Source organism: Ahaetulla prasina, chromosome 12, assembly GCF_028640845.1.
Source record: "Ahaetulla prasina isolate Xishuangbanna chromosome 12, ASM2864084v1, whole genome shotgun sequence".
Lineage (NCBI taxonomy): Eukaryota > Metazoa > Chordata > Lepidosauria > Squamata > Colubridae > Ahaetulla > Ahaetulla prasina.
The window spans coordinates 22294235-22308304 of record NC_080550.1 but is presented as its reverse complement, the minus strand read 5'-3'; the positions used below and the strand labels follow the sequence as shown (position 1 = coordinate 22308304).

The window sequence follows — 14070 nt, the reverse complement described above, 5'->3', positions numbered from 1 at the left end:
GCCCAGCACCAAAAATGTGAGTGCACGGGGCTTCAAAAACACGGCAATATAGGATGGGATAGTATTGGGGCGGGTGGGCAAGCCCACCCGCAGGTCACAACCACCCGTTCACCCAAACTGGTCAGAACCATCAACAGCCCATCTCTTGACGGGATAGAATGGAATGGAATAGAAAATAGAATTGAATAGGGAATAGAGAATAGAGTAGAGTAAAGTAGAGTAGAGTACAGTAGAGTACAGTAGAATAGAATAGAATAGAATAGAATAGAATAGAATAGAATAGAATAGAATAAAGTAGAGTAGAGTAGAGTAGAGTAGAGTAGAGTAGAGTAGAGTAGAGTAGAGTAGAGTAGAGTAGAGTAGAGTAGAGTAGAATAGAATAGAATAGAATAGAGTAGAGTAGAGTAGAGTAGAATAGAATAGAATAGAATAGAATAGAATAGAATAGAATAGAATAGAATAGAATAGAATAGAATAGAATAGAATAGAATAGAATTCTTTATTGGCCAAGTGTGATTGGATACACAAGGAATTTGTGTCTGGTGCATAAGCTCAGTGTGCAACAACAAAATAATATAATCATAAAATACCAAAAAGCGAAAGGAGTAGAAAAGATGAGAAGGATAATAGTAATACAGCCAAACTACATGGTAAATATCTTTAGACATAAGACAGTAATGTGGGAATTGGGTGTTGGCATGAGGGAAACAACTGTCTCTGTGCGGTTGCACAATTTTATTGTTTGTGTTACAATGCAGTTACGGTAAACAGGTTGTCCTCAATTTACAATCCTGCCTTCAGTGACCGTTCAAAATTACAAGGGCACTAAAAAAGTGACTTATGACCAGTCCTCATAGTTACCACCCCCAAGGCAACCTCGAGTTATGTGATCACCATTTGTGACCTTCCCAGCTCAGGGGTCTCCAACCTTGGCAACTTTCAGACTTGTGGACATTCAACTCCCAGAGTTCCTCAGCCAGCAAAGCTGGCTGAGGAATTCTGGGAGTTGAAGTCCACAAGTCTGAAAGTTGCCAAGGTTGGAGACCCCTGTCCCAGCTGGCTTCTGACAAGGAAAGTCAATGAGGGGAGCTGGATTCACTTAACAACTATGTGATTCACTTAACAACTGTGATAATTTGCTTAACAGCCGTGGCAAAAAAAAAAGGTCATAAAACTGGATATTACTCATTTCACCACCCTCTTGCTTAGCGATGGAAATCCTGATCCCAATTGTGGATGTAAGTCGAGGAGCGCCTGTAGCGTGGTAATAAAGTATTGTGTCAAATTCATTGCCTGATTTGTATTGTCGTCTCTTTCTTTTTGTAGTAGTAAATCAGAAGTAGTGGACAATGAAACGGTCATACGTGCCCGAGGTCTCCCTTGGCAGTCTTCGGACCAAGACATAGCTCGCTTTTTCAAAGGCCTTAATATTGCCAAGTAAGAAAGTTGTCTATGGAGTTTCTCAGTCATCCACTTCATGGTTGTCACGAAGGTGTTATTTTTCCAAAAAAAGCAACTGGATTTTCTTGGGGTTTTTCATTGAAAACATTTCACTTCTCATCCAAGAAGAACTGCAGAAGTTTCTTGAGAGATGAGATGTTTTGAAGGAAAAAACCAAGAAAGTCCAGTTGCCTTTTGGGGGAAAAAACACTTTGGCACAAGGAAGAAGGATGGGTTAATGCTGTCTGTTTCCAGCTGGATATCAAGGGCTATTTTAGTTTTCTGTTGCTATGCATTCTTCGGTCTTCTGCCTTGGTGATCTTAGCTGTAAAGGATTTGGGGTGAAATTTTTATACTTAAAATTTGGGCACCCAGACAAGTCAGTGTGGACCACAAACCCCTCAAAACTTTCTCGGTCATGTCTTTATCTAGAACTGTGATGGCGAACCTAAAGCATGCATGCCCGCGCCGGAAACTGGAAGTTCATTTTCAGGCATGTGCATGCGCCCTGGGCAGCTCCTCTTCCGGGTTGCGGCCCTGACGAGCATGCACGCACGTTCACCATCACTGATCTAGAACCATTGATGACAAGACTAGAATATTATCATGTTCAGCTTTCTGTGGAGTCAAGAGGGGGCAATGGACATTGTTTCTTCAGAATCTGGAAGGAACAGCCTCTTCTAGATTAGGTATCATCGGATACCAACAGAATTAACTGACTCTGTATTCAGCCCACAGATTCTGTCTTGGGACTGATTTCAAACTGCTGATAAGTTCCCCGCGATTGAACAATCTGGCTTAAATTTTGTACTTTCTCAGTGCTTTGTCACACCCACATTTTATAATTTGATGCCCTGAAGAGTTCAAAGGCTTTTTAAAACATTTCAAGTTGTTTTGGTTCGTTCTCATTCAGCCAACACAAAGCTGTGACCTTGTTCATCAGTTTGATTCTATGATTGCTTTTTATAAGCTTCTGGAAGTTTCAATTCTTTGCCTTGTCCACCCCTTCCCCTTCCCCAACACCCACTCACAATGGTCCCAACATACCAAAAGAGCAAAATTTAGCTTTTACATAGTTGGAGAAGCGCTATTTCCTTACAAAAAACTTGAAATGGAAACACATCTGGAACTGAGAGAATTTCACTACAGTTTAAGCCTTATCTCCCTGACTCTCGCGTTCATTGGCTCCTCTTTAAATGAGATGGGAGCAGTGGTGGGTTGCCCCCGGTTTGGACCGGTTCTATAGAACTGGTAGCAAAACTGGCGGGATGCTCCGCCCATTGACCCAAACGTCATCAAAACTCTTCTGCGCATGCGCAGAAGAGCGCGCGCGGACACGATGTGAACCAGTAGTAAAAGTCAGTAGAACCCACCCCTGGATGAGAGCAATTTTAATTTGCAACCTGACAGCTCTTCCGAGTGATTTGAGTATGCATCCCACCGATTTATAAGAGGTACCATTTTATTATTTTGATTGCACCGTTATTGTGGGTGGCTTTAGAGCAGGATTGAAATCTTATCATCCAAAGCCCAGTTGCCTCAATAAGCTTATCTGGATCTTTTTAAAAAAATGACGTCACTTTGGAAGAAAGCTGGATGTGGTCTGATTCATTTTCTCTGGGGGGATGCCTGGGTTTCCCTTTTCTCTTAGAGGTGGTGTGGCCTTGTGTCTCAACGCTCAAGGAAGGCGAAATGGAGAGGCGTTGGTGCGGTTTGCCAGCGCTGAACAGAGGGACTTGGCTCTGGAAAGACACAAGCATCATATGGGAAGCCGATACATTGAGGTAGATTACTTAGTTATAACTGATGAATTATAACTAGGCAATTAGATGTGATATATTGGACGTGTGCAAAGGAGATGTAACAGTCATTTACTTATTTCCTAGCTATTTCAATAACTTGCATGGCTGCCCATCTCACTACCATCTTCCTGGACAGTTGACAGTGAATCAAGACTGCAATTACAATCAATGTATCATGTGCCAGGAGGCCACATAGATCAGAGGTCTCCAACGTTGGCAACTTTCGGCCTGGCAGACTTCAACTCCCAGAATTCCCCAGCCAGCTTTGCTGGCTGGGGATTCTGGGAGTTGAAGTCCGCCAGGCCGAAAGTTGCCAACATTGGAGACCTCTGACATAGATCATTCCAACAAATAATAATCACAAAGGAAAAGACTAGGTGGCTCAGTGGCTAAGACGCTAAGCTTGTTGATCAGAAAGGTTGGCGGTTGGAATCCGTAGTGTAGGTCTCCTGCGTGAGCAGGAGGTCGGACTAGATGATCTCTAAGGTCCCTTCCAACTCTGTTACTGTAACAAACCAACTAACAGGGCTCCCCTATCATCCCATCCCAAAAGCATGAGGGAACAAACAACTCTTTATCGTGACCAATTGGATGAGGGCCATCCAAAGCTCCAGCTAGCTTCCCTTTGTACACAGGTCTCTAGTGCCAATTAGTGCCAATTAGATTGCATCGAAGGGACATAGAGCTTGACCATCCTGTCAGTTCTGCTAGGTCAAGGAGGAACATTCAGTGTGATCCTACAAATAATTTGGCTGTTGGGGTTCCAAGTAACATCCCCATGAAAGAAAACTCGGAGGCTTGAGTTTCCTCAAAGTTATATTTTATTAGAGATGTCATATTGGCACATCTGGGAAAACCCGAATCTGAAAGCTTCCAGGTTTTCCTCACCCAAAGGAAAGTTCAAGTCCCTGCCCAACACCGACATGTCCAACATGTCTAATCAAGCATCGTACCCACTGGATATGCCTCCCAGTTCCAGCCTTCCAGGTGCAGGGCAAGCTGGCCTTGACTTCTTGAGCAAGGAATGTTATTATGACTACCGGTATATATCATCCATGCTCCATACAATCCCCCCTCCCAGTTTCCCACAGTAGTAAACGTGGCAGGTCTGAAGGCCTAATACAAAAATGGCTTCCAGACCTGACAGGCCGCTCCCTTGGTCAGAAAAGTGTGTCCTGAAACGAGAGTAGCATAGTGGTTTTAAGGTTGTAAGGTTATAAGGGCATAGTAGCCCTTGGCCATAATGGGCTTTATGGTGATAGCTTAAACTACACTTGGAAACTTGATAGAAGTGTAGTGTAGATTTCTCTTGTGGTTATATGAGTGTTTTAAAGATGAATTAAATGTACTATTATATGAGTACTTCCAGATCTACAGAATAAATGTTCTTGAGATCTTCTGATATTCCATTTTCCTTATGGAGCATTGATTACTGGTTCCAGGTGGTCTCACAGATCACTTCTGGAAAGCTAGATTGGTGTGGCCTACAGGAGAAGTATCCCAAGGTCTTCCCAAATATTATGTCCTAAAATGGTTTTGCAGATATATAGGGTATCTTGTGTCATCTTAAAGACAAACGTGCATATCATGCTACTATCACTCATGAAATATCTTGACATCTATCACAATTATTGTCTCTGCCTCTTTTTTTTCCATTTCAGGTTTACAAAGCCACCGGAGAGGAATTTCTGAAAATTGCTGGTGGTAAGATCTTTGGGGTGGGGGAAGAACCCTATTATAAGCATGTGATTGAAACTGTACTATGAGAAGTTGCTTTTAAGTTGCTATGAGAAATAATATAAAATCTGACATATCAGGATTTATTTTTGGTTCCTCAACCATGCCCATCACCAGGAATGGGGTGAAGGTGGTGTATAAGTCTCATAATTTTAGTTACAAATAGTTGGGAGTTTTAACTGATTCAGAAGGTTGTTCCCAATAGACTTTCCCAAATGTTTGATAATGTCTTTGTTCTCACGACTTAAAAAACTAGCTAACTGTACTTTAGCTTGCTATGCTGTGCAAACTCAGATTCTGCGTTTAATTTCAGTCCAACATGTGCACCCAGAAAATTGATTCAATTTTGCAAGCTCACCAGAGTTGGGTGCATTATTTATTATTTATTAGATTATATCTTGCCTTGGTTTTGTACAACCCGTAATAGCACACATATTGCTCACTCATTCTAATAACCCCACAACAACAACCTTGGAGATGAATTGGGCTGTGAAGATCGGCCCAAAGTCACACAAGCAGCTTCTGTGCCTCAGGAAGGGACTAGAACTCACAGCCACCCATTTCCTCATCCAGCACTTTCATCATGATACCAAAACCTAGAACTAGAAAGAATTCTCAATTTCAAATTTAAAATTACAGTGCTTTCTCTCTCAGGGTTAAGTATAGGATGTATACTTTCCTGTCTTTAATGGTCACCTCTTCTTTCTAGGCACCTCCAATGAAGTTGCCCAGTTCCTCTCCAAGGAGAACCAAGTCATCATCAGGATGCGGGGTCTCCCTTTCACTGCAACGCCCGAGGATGTGCTGGGCTTCTTGGGCCCCGAGTGTCCCGTCACCGGAGGCAAGGAGGGCCTCCTCTTCGTCAAGTATCCAGATGGCCGGCCAACTGGAGATGCATTTGTACTATTTGCTTGTGAAGATTATGCACAGAACGCCCTTAAGAAACACAAGGAGATCTTGGGCAAACGCTACATCGAACTCTTCAGAAGCACAGCAGCTGAAGTCCAGCAGGTTGTAGCAAATATTGTATTCTGGGCATTTGGGTCTGTTTTACCTTTTTTTTCATTGGACCTGCTTGGGTTTTAAGAGCCACAGGCAACTGGTGCAGAGATCTGGGAGCAATGAGAGTCGTTTAATCCTAGAATAGGACATAAATAAGAGCCAAGGTGGCGTAGTGGTTAGAGTGCAGTACTGCAGGCTACTTCTGCTGACTGCCGACTGCCTGCAATTTGGCAATTCAAATCTCACCAGGCTCCAGTTTGACTCAGCCTTCCATCCTTCTGCAGTGGGTAAAATGAGGACCCAGTTTGTTGGGGGCAACAGGCTGACTCTGTAAACCTTAGAAAGGGCTGGAAAGCACTAGGAAGGGGTATAAAAGTCTAAGTGCTATTGCAATTAACAACCTTTGGAAGTTATGCACTGATGTTCAGAGCAACAAAATGAGTTGGATGATTTTTCTTAACTTCTCCAGTGGGGAAGTTGGCCCCACTAGGAAGACCAGACCATGAAATCAGCTCCACAGGAAAACCAACATTCCTTTTATTGAGATTAGCTATAACACTAAGTGCCCAAAGTGTGTGCGTCAGAGGTGGTTTTCAGCAGGTTCTGACTAGTTTTGGAGAACCGGTAGCGGAAATTTTGAGTAGTTCGGAGAACCGAAAGTAAAAAATTCTGACTGGCCCCACCCCCACCTATTCTCTGCCTCCCGAGTCCCAGCTGATTGGGGGGAAATGGGGATTTTTGCAGTAACCTTCCCCTGGAGTGGGGTGGTAATGGAGATTTTATAATATCCTTCCCCTGCCATGCCCACCAAGCCATGCCACACCCACAGAACCCGTAGTAAAAAAATTTGAAACCCACCACTGGTGTGCATGCGCCCAATCTGCAAGGCGTAGGCGCACGCACGCCCGTGCACACATGTGCCCATGCATGCACAGCAGAAACCCGAAGACCAGTTGGCCAGTGGAAGGCCCGTGCACATGTGCAGAAGAGACCCGAAAAAGAGCTGTGGATGTGCCCACAGAGAGGGCTCTGTGTGCCACAGGTTCACCATCACTGAGCTATAATAAGAGAATCTGGCATGCCTGATTACATTGGACCTCTTCCTCTTCCTCCTATTAATAATTCAGTGCCAGGAAGACGTTTGCATGAGCTGCTTCTGAGTATTATCTCGTCATTCCAGACTTAAAAGATCTTCTAGCCCTTTTGCTTTGGTAACAATTCCTACAGCAAGATCATCTTCTCTACTCTTCAGAGGGGAAAATTCTAGCACAGTTTATCAAGGGTAAAAACCCCTTCCCCTTCACGTCGCCAGGAGGAATTCCTCCTGAGGTCTTCGCTAAGCCGTGCAGCATAGCTTCCAAGCCAGAATAGCTAGATGTACTCATCGCAGTCATCCATACACACAGTATCACATGATTAGCATGATCAGTGGTGAAATGTAAAATTTCTTACTACCAGTTCTGTGGGCTTGGCTTGGTGGTGGTGGGTGTAATGTGACTGGGTGGGCATGGCCAACTTTTTTTTTTTACTTTTAAAAGCATTTTTTCTACAACCTCTTCAGCCAAAGAGGTAAAAAAATGCTTTTAAAAGGCTCCTCTGACGATCGCAGCTGAGTTGCCTGATCGCCAGAGGCTTCTTTTTTTTACTTTTAAAAGCATTTTTTTCAGCTGGAGAAAAAAAATGTTTTTAAAAGTAAAAAAAAAAACTTCTGATGATCGCGTGGCTCAGCTGGACATGGGGGAGGGCAGGGATTTTTGCTATCGGTTCTCCGAACCACCTGCCGCCATTGCTACCGGATCGGGAAATCCGGTCCGAACCGGGGGCATTTCACCCCTGAGCATGATCATGTGACCTCACTATTTTGTTAGGATGCTTTCTGGTCGTGGTTTTTGCAAAACGCTTCAAGTAGAGGAAATCATTTGATTTCATTATGTTGATTCCGAATAGGGAATGTAATCAACCCAGAGTGGGCCAATTAAGGACCCCTCCCCATTTACAGACATAACAAATTAAGTCTTCTCAGAAGAGAAGAGAGGGCAATCAAGGCTGAATTCCAGAGAGGCAGTTGCCCTCACCTGTTCTAACAAAAACACAAGCAAGGGTCCCTTGGCACCACCTTAAACCCTGCTGGTTCCTTGTGGCAGCAGCCTTCTAGGCAGACCGAAGGAAGATTGACCAGGTGGTCTGTAATCAACTGTAGGACAATAGTGTCTCTACAGCTGGCTGGTCTCCAGTTACTTCTCTCTGGCGGTTGTCTGTTGGGTGGAGCCCAAGAGGGACTTGCTAGAAATATTCCAGTGAGATTTGAAAAGCCAGGAGGGTGTGTGTGTGTGCATGCATGCAGAGATTTCTCTGAGCATATTATTTTAGCCAGATGGAATATTTTCTTTGTGCCACAAAGCGGATGAGTCTGGATGGGTTTATGATACAGATGGAGACTTTTCTGGATCAGCTTGAAGCCACAGCAAAGGAGTGAGCTTTAAGTAATGGCCACATCCGCATGGGCTTGCCTTAATGTCCAGGCATGCCTTTTTTTTTAGCTGTGGGTCACTCATTAAACTAACCCAAGAGCCTTGAGGTGACACACAAGCCCCACACTGCAGTCTTAAGGAGGCTTCTGTTGTTTGTTTATTAAATTTATAGTTATTTATTTTATTTTTATTTATTTATTTATATATAAGTATAAGCATGAAATAACCATACGAATTGGATACAATAATAATAATAATAATAACAACAGAGTTGGAAGGGACCTTGGAGGCCTTCTAGTCCAACCCCCTGCCCAGGCAGGAAACCCTACACCATCTCAGACAGATGGTTATCCAGCCAGTCAAAGGGAACATTAGGACAGGAACGGTAGGCACGCTTGTGCTGTTACGCACGCCCCTTACAGACCTCTTAGGAATGGGGTGAGGTCAACAGTAGATAGTCTTTGGTTAAAGCTTTGGGTATTTTGGGAAGAGACCACAGAGTCAGGTAGTGCATTCCAGGCAGTGTTGTGTCTTGCCCGCCCTCAGAGCAGCCGGGGCCTTCTTATCTGCTCCCGAACACGGAGGAATGTATGCCTCCCGGCTCCAGCCCTGACTCCATGCCCAGGCAAACGGAGCAGCTAGACCCCTCCCCCTCCTCCACAGCATGTGAGCCTGAGGAGGGTTTATTACCAACAGCTGATTGGAGTGACCCTCGCATCAGAAGATTGGATAGGCGGAGGCAACAGAAGGAAGGGAGGGGCAGGCCTTAATGAGTGCTGAGTCATGGAGCCACACCCCATGGCCTATATAAAGGATCTGCTTTCTGGCAGTCTCTGAGTCAGGCAAAGTCGAACTTATCTTGCTGAAGTCACTTACTGGTCTCCTGCCTGCTCTGAGGACTTTGCTAGAACTTTGGGCAGAGCTGCAGAGGCAAGCCTGATTCGGATTTCCCTGACCCGGCCGTCAGCGGAGGAGTGGGACACGACAGGCATTAACAACTCTGTTTCTGAAGTCATATTACATATATCCTGCCCATCTTATTGTTTGGGGTTGTTTCTGACCACAATTTCTGCAATGGCACGGTTTCCTGCCATTTTAATATTAAAAAGGGATGACAGACTTAGGGCGAGCCCAATAATAATGATCTTAGCAGCTACAAAACAAAAGAAGACACATAAGAGAGAAACACACACACTCAACCACTTGAGTGATGAAACCCCCACATGTTTTGTCCTTCCCAGAATGTTGCAAGTCCTCACCACCTCCTAGGGACAGTGTAAGTGGATGCAAGCCTCATCTCTTAGCAATCCAGAAATAAAATGCTTTGATGAGAGATATGAACCATGTTTTGGGGGATTGCTGGGATAGGACGGAAAAGAGGAGGAAGGAGGCCTTGATTTTTTTTTTATAGCTTCAGCTTGCATTATCCAGGCAAGATACACCCCACCTCCCCAAAGCTATCTTTTGCACTGGATACAAGAATGGATTATGTAAATAGGGGCAGGGGGAAAAAATAATTGAATGGTATATATTCCTTATGGGGAGGCGGTGGCTCAGTGGCTAAGACTTGTCGATCGAAAGGTTGGCAGTTCAGCGGTTCAAATCCCTAGTGCCGCGTAACGGGATGAGCTCCCATTACTTGTCCCATCTTCTGCCAACCTAGCAGTTGAAAAGCACATCAAAAATGCAAGTAGAAAAATAGGGACCACCTTTGGTGGGAAGGGAACAGTGTTTCTTTGGTGTTGAGTCATGCTGGCCACATGACCATGGAGACGTCTTCAGACAGCGCTGGCTCTTTGACTTTGATACTGAGATGAGCACTGCCCCCTAGAGTCGGGAACAACTAGCACATATATGCGAGGAGAGCCTTTTCCTTATCTATTCCTTATGATTTCCTGTCCCTGGCTTGATGATCTATCTGTGAGAAGTATCTCGGGGTCCAGCCCTGTGTTTTATTTTTATCATTCCTGCCCCAGTAGCTAACAAGGAATTCTGCACTAGGAATCAGTGTTTAAAACTCTTCTCTCTCTCTCACTTCTGGATTAAAGAATTCAATGTAGGCCAGACGGCTAGCACATCTGGCAGTTTTGCTGAGGAAAGCTGATCATCTGTCTTCTTCAGCAATTAAACAATTACAGAACCAGTTCAGCTTAATGAAGCAAAGATCAGAAGGAACCTTTCACCCTGCGTGTGTTGCCGTTTTTTAAGACGGGTGTCTGGATTAGCCATTACCCACATTTGTTTCAGCTGGAATAGTTTATCCTGGTTGCCCTGAAAGTGGCTTGCTATGGTGGATGCACTGGGGAAGGGCTGAATTCATAAGCTGAATTCAGGATATAGTTTGATACAGGGATGGTATTCAGCCGGTTCAGACCGGTTTGGACGAACCGGTAGGGGCAACCTGTGCTATGCTGTCATATTTAGCCACATTTTCTAAGCCGCGCACATGCGTGCAACCTGCACGGAAGTCCGCACACATGTACAGAAGTCACAGACGCTCACATTTTCAATGCACATCAAACCGATGGTAAAATTATGTGCAACCCGCCTCTGGTTTAATACCTTGATCTGTTAGGAAATGTTAAGTATAATTTTGAGGTTTGGGCGAAAGGGAAACGGTGATTAATATGAGATTTGAGCAAGGAGGAAGCGAGGTGCGTATTGGTAAGAAGGATGTGTTCACCCTGCTACTTTCAGAGTAGAGAAGAGAACACCTTGCACAAAAATGACAAAACATTAATTTCTAAATAGGTAAGTTGTGTGAATTTGGTTGGAAACCTTGCATTCACACACACAAACCATAGGTGTCCGTAAAAACAAAATTTTCAGCGTAAGCGCTCGGTTAAGAATGATCACCTTGATTAAATGAATTAATAAAGTTAAAGTTTAATTGAAGATGAAAGATTGGAGAAGACTTCCCAAATACGGAGCAATTTCATCACATGTTAACATGGGTAGCCCTCAATTTATTACCATTTGCTTAAGGACCATTCAAAGTTACAGCGACACTGAAAAACCTGGCTTATGACTGTTTTCACATGACCGTGGCAGCATCCCCATGATCACATGATCAAAATTAGGATGCTTGGCAACCGGCATGTATTTAGGATGGTTGCATTGTCCCGGCATCATGGGATCACTTTTTGCAACCTTCTAATGAGCAAAGTCAACGAGGAAGCTAGATTCACTTAAGTGTTAACTCACTGCAGTGATTCACTTAACAACGGTGGAAGAAAGGTCATAAAATAGGATAAAATCAATTTACCAACAGAAAACTGACTTAACAACTGTTCTGTTAGGCAATAGAAATTTGGGGGTCAGTTGTGGTCGTAATCTGAGAACTACCTCTAGAGCAGTGTCAGCAAACTTATGGCACGCGTGCCAGAAGCGGCATGCAAAACCATCCCGCAAAGAATGTGGGGCCTCACTGGCTCCTATTCCGCGTTCCTGTGATCACACGCACGCCGGTCAGCTGGCCGTCGCACATGCTGGAGCGGCAGAATGCAGAAGAGCGGCATTCTGGCACACATGTGCAGTCCAGCACCCGACCGGCGCAATGGCCAGTTGTTTGTCGGGCATGCTTTCATGCCGGTATCCGGGTCTTTGGGTGCCGGGTCGCACATTCACGATGGAGCACCGCTCTTCTGGGTATTGGCGCTCCCACGCGTGCGAAGGTCAGCGAAGCCATCCATACCTCGTGGGATGGTTTCATGTGCCACTTCTGGCACACAGGCTGGCAGGCGGGCACGTCAAAGGTTTGCCATCATAGCTCTAGAGGCTTTCACTCTTCCTAGTCCACATCCAGAGCGCTCTTCTGTTCTCACTCTCGGTGAACTTTCTCCTTCCGCCAGGTTCTCAACCGGTACATGTCAGCCCCCCTGATTGCTACTCTTCCTACCCCGATCGTCCCTGTCATCCCGCCTTCTTACACCATTGCTGCTGGCAGTTTGCGAGACTGTGTCCGCCTCCGAGGCCTGCCTTACACAGCTGGGATCGATGACATTCTGGAGTTCATGGGTGATGCAACTGGAGACATCAAACCGCATGGCGTTCACATGGTCCTGAACCAGCAAGTATGAAAGGGTTGCAGGGTCCTCAAACTCTTGGAGCCATCGGCTTCACCCAAGTGCTCAGAACCTGTTGTGGGTATCTCGCAGAGGGGTTGTCTTAGGGAATAGAACGGAACAACCATAGAACCAGAAGGTGGTCATGATGGGGTTTTCTTCCATCTCACGAGCCTTGTAGGAACCTGTTGTGGCCTGTCAGCAGCCAAATCAGAGGAGGAGGAGAAGGCATGGGAGTCGGTCAACATCAGGGCAACCTGGGAGCTCCAAGAGGGAAGAGGGAATGGAGCTGGCAGAGAGAGAGAGAGAGAGAGACAGAGAGAGACAGAAACAGAGGCGGAGCCTGAGCCATCCATCAGCCCTCAGATGGAGAGTCAACAGCCCCCAGGTCTGGAGGAGGCTGATGAGGAAGAGGAGGAACAGCTGGGTCCAGTGCCTGATGGGAGGATGAGCAGAAGGCAGAGGAGAGGAGAGCAGTGGAAATCTGTGGGCTGATCCTTGGGACGGAAGAGCCACCGCTGCTAGTGAGGCCCCACCCTAGCTCTGGGTATAAAAGGCAGGGGGTGAAGATAAATAGATGTGGTAGACAACTATTCATCTTCCAGCCGGATGGACTTGTTAGCCTGTGAGAGAAGCTTTTTTCTGGGGCTGCCGGCACTCCTAATAAAGGAGTTCACTTCAGAGGGTTTGTGTGTTTGGGGTGCTGGGTCAGAACAGAACCTCTCTACCATCCTTGGCCTCCTTTTGTCCTTTTTCTGGACAGCTGGACCTACTTCCAATGAAGTGATCCATAATTGCTTCCCACCCCTAAAAATCTGTTTGGGGTGTTTATGAGATCTGGAAGGTTACTTGAAACGGATAGCTCTCATTTATCCCAAAGGTACTTTTCAAAAAGGCAACTGGACTTTCTTGGTGTTTAACTTGAAAACGTTTCGCTGCTCATCTTAGAAATTTCTTCAGTTCTGCTTCTAGGTTGACAAGCAAAATGATCTCAAAATGAAAACCAAGAAAAGCCAGCAGCCTTTGGGGCAACCATGAAAGATGATTGGGAATCTCCATAGACATAGCGCTACTTTATTCGCTATTCTGGGTTAAAATAACAACAGCATGAGACGTTGACATGGAGCCTTAAGCACCATGAATCATTGGCACCTTGGCTTGCCACCTTTGGAATTTAAACAGTTAAAATTGGGCTATTTTTTTTTTTTGAGAAGTCCTATTTTAGTCAATTGGACAATTGGCCCATATTTTTCATTAAGAGGGAGAGAGAAAGGAAGGACCCATAGAAACATTGATAGTTTAACAGGGCTGGCAGCCATGGGAGTTGAAAGCAAGGTCTTCCTGCCGTCACCCAGCATTTCAAGAAAGCAGTTATGCCCGTTTGAAGCCAGCAACGGCCTGAATTTCTCCATCTACTGGGAATTGCATGACTAAAGAGATGGTTTCTTGCTGCAACTTGCTAAAAAAATCTCCAAGGATTGCGATATTCTCACACCTTTCTGCTTTGCAGATTCCAGCCTTTTTCCTAGAGATTTCTCCTAGAGGTTGCAACTT

At 45.0% G+C, this 14070-nt stretch overlaps 1 protein-coding gene across 2 annotated transcripts in view; it reads left to right on the top strand.

The window, feature by feature from the left end:
• LOC131184151 (epithelial splicing regulatory protein 2) overlaps window positions 1–14070 on the top strand; it is a 94046-nt gene that overhangs the window by 46044 nt on the left and 33932 nt on the right. For both annotated transcript variants that reach the window (XM_058155183.1, XM_058155182.1), the window contains exons 6-10: window positions 1327–1437; window positions 3092–3224; window positions 4904–4946; window positions 5689–5990; window positions 12304–12525. In XM_058155183.1, coding sequence (XP_058011166.1) covers window positions 1327–1437; window positions 3092–3224; window positions 4904–4946; window positions 5689–5990; window positions 12304–12525 — 811 coding nt within the window. The remainder of the gene's footprint in view (window positions 1–1326; window positions 1438–3091; window positions 3225–4903; window positions 4947–5688; window positions 5991–12303; window positions 12526–14070) is intronic.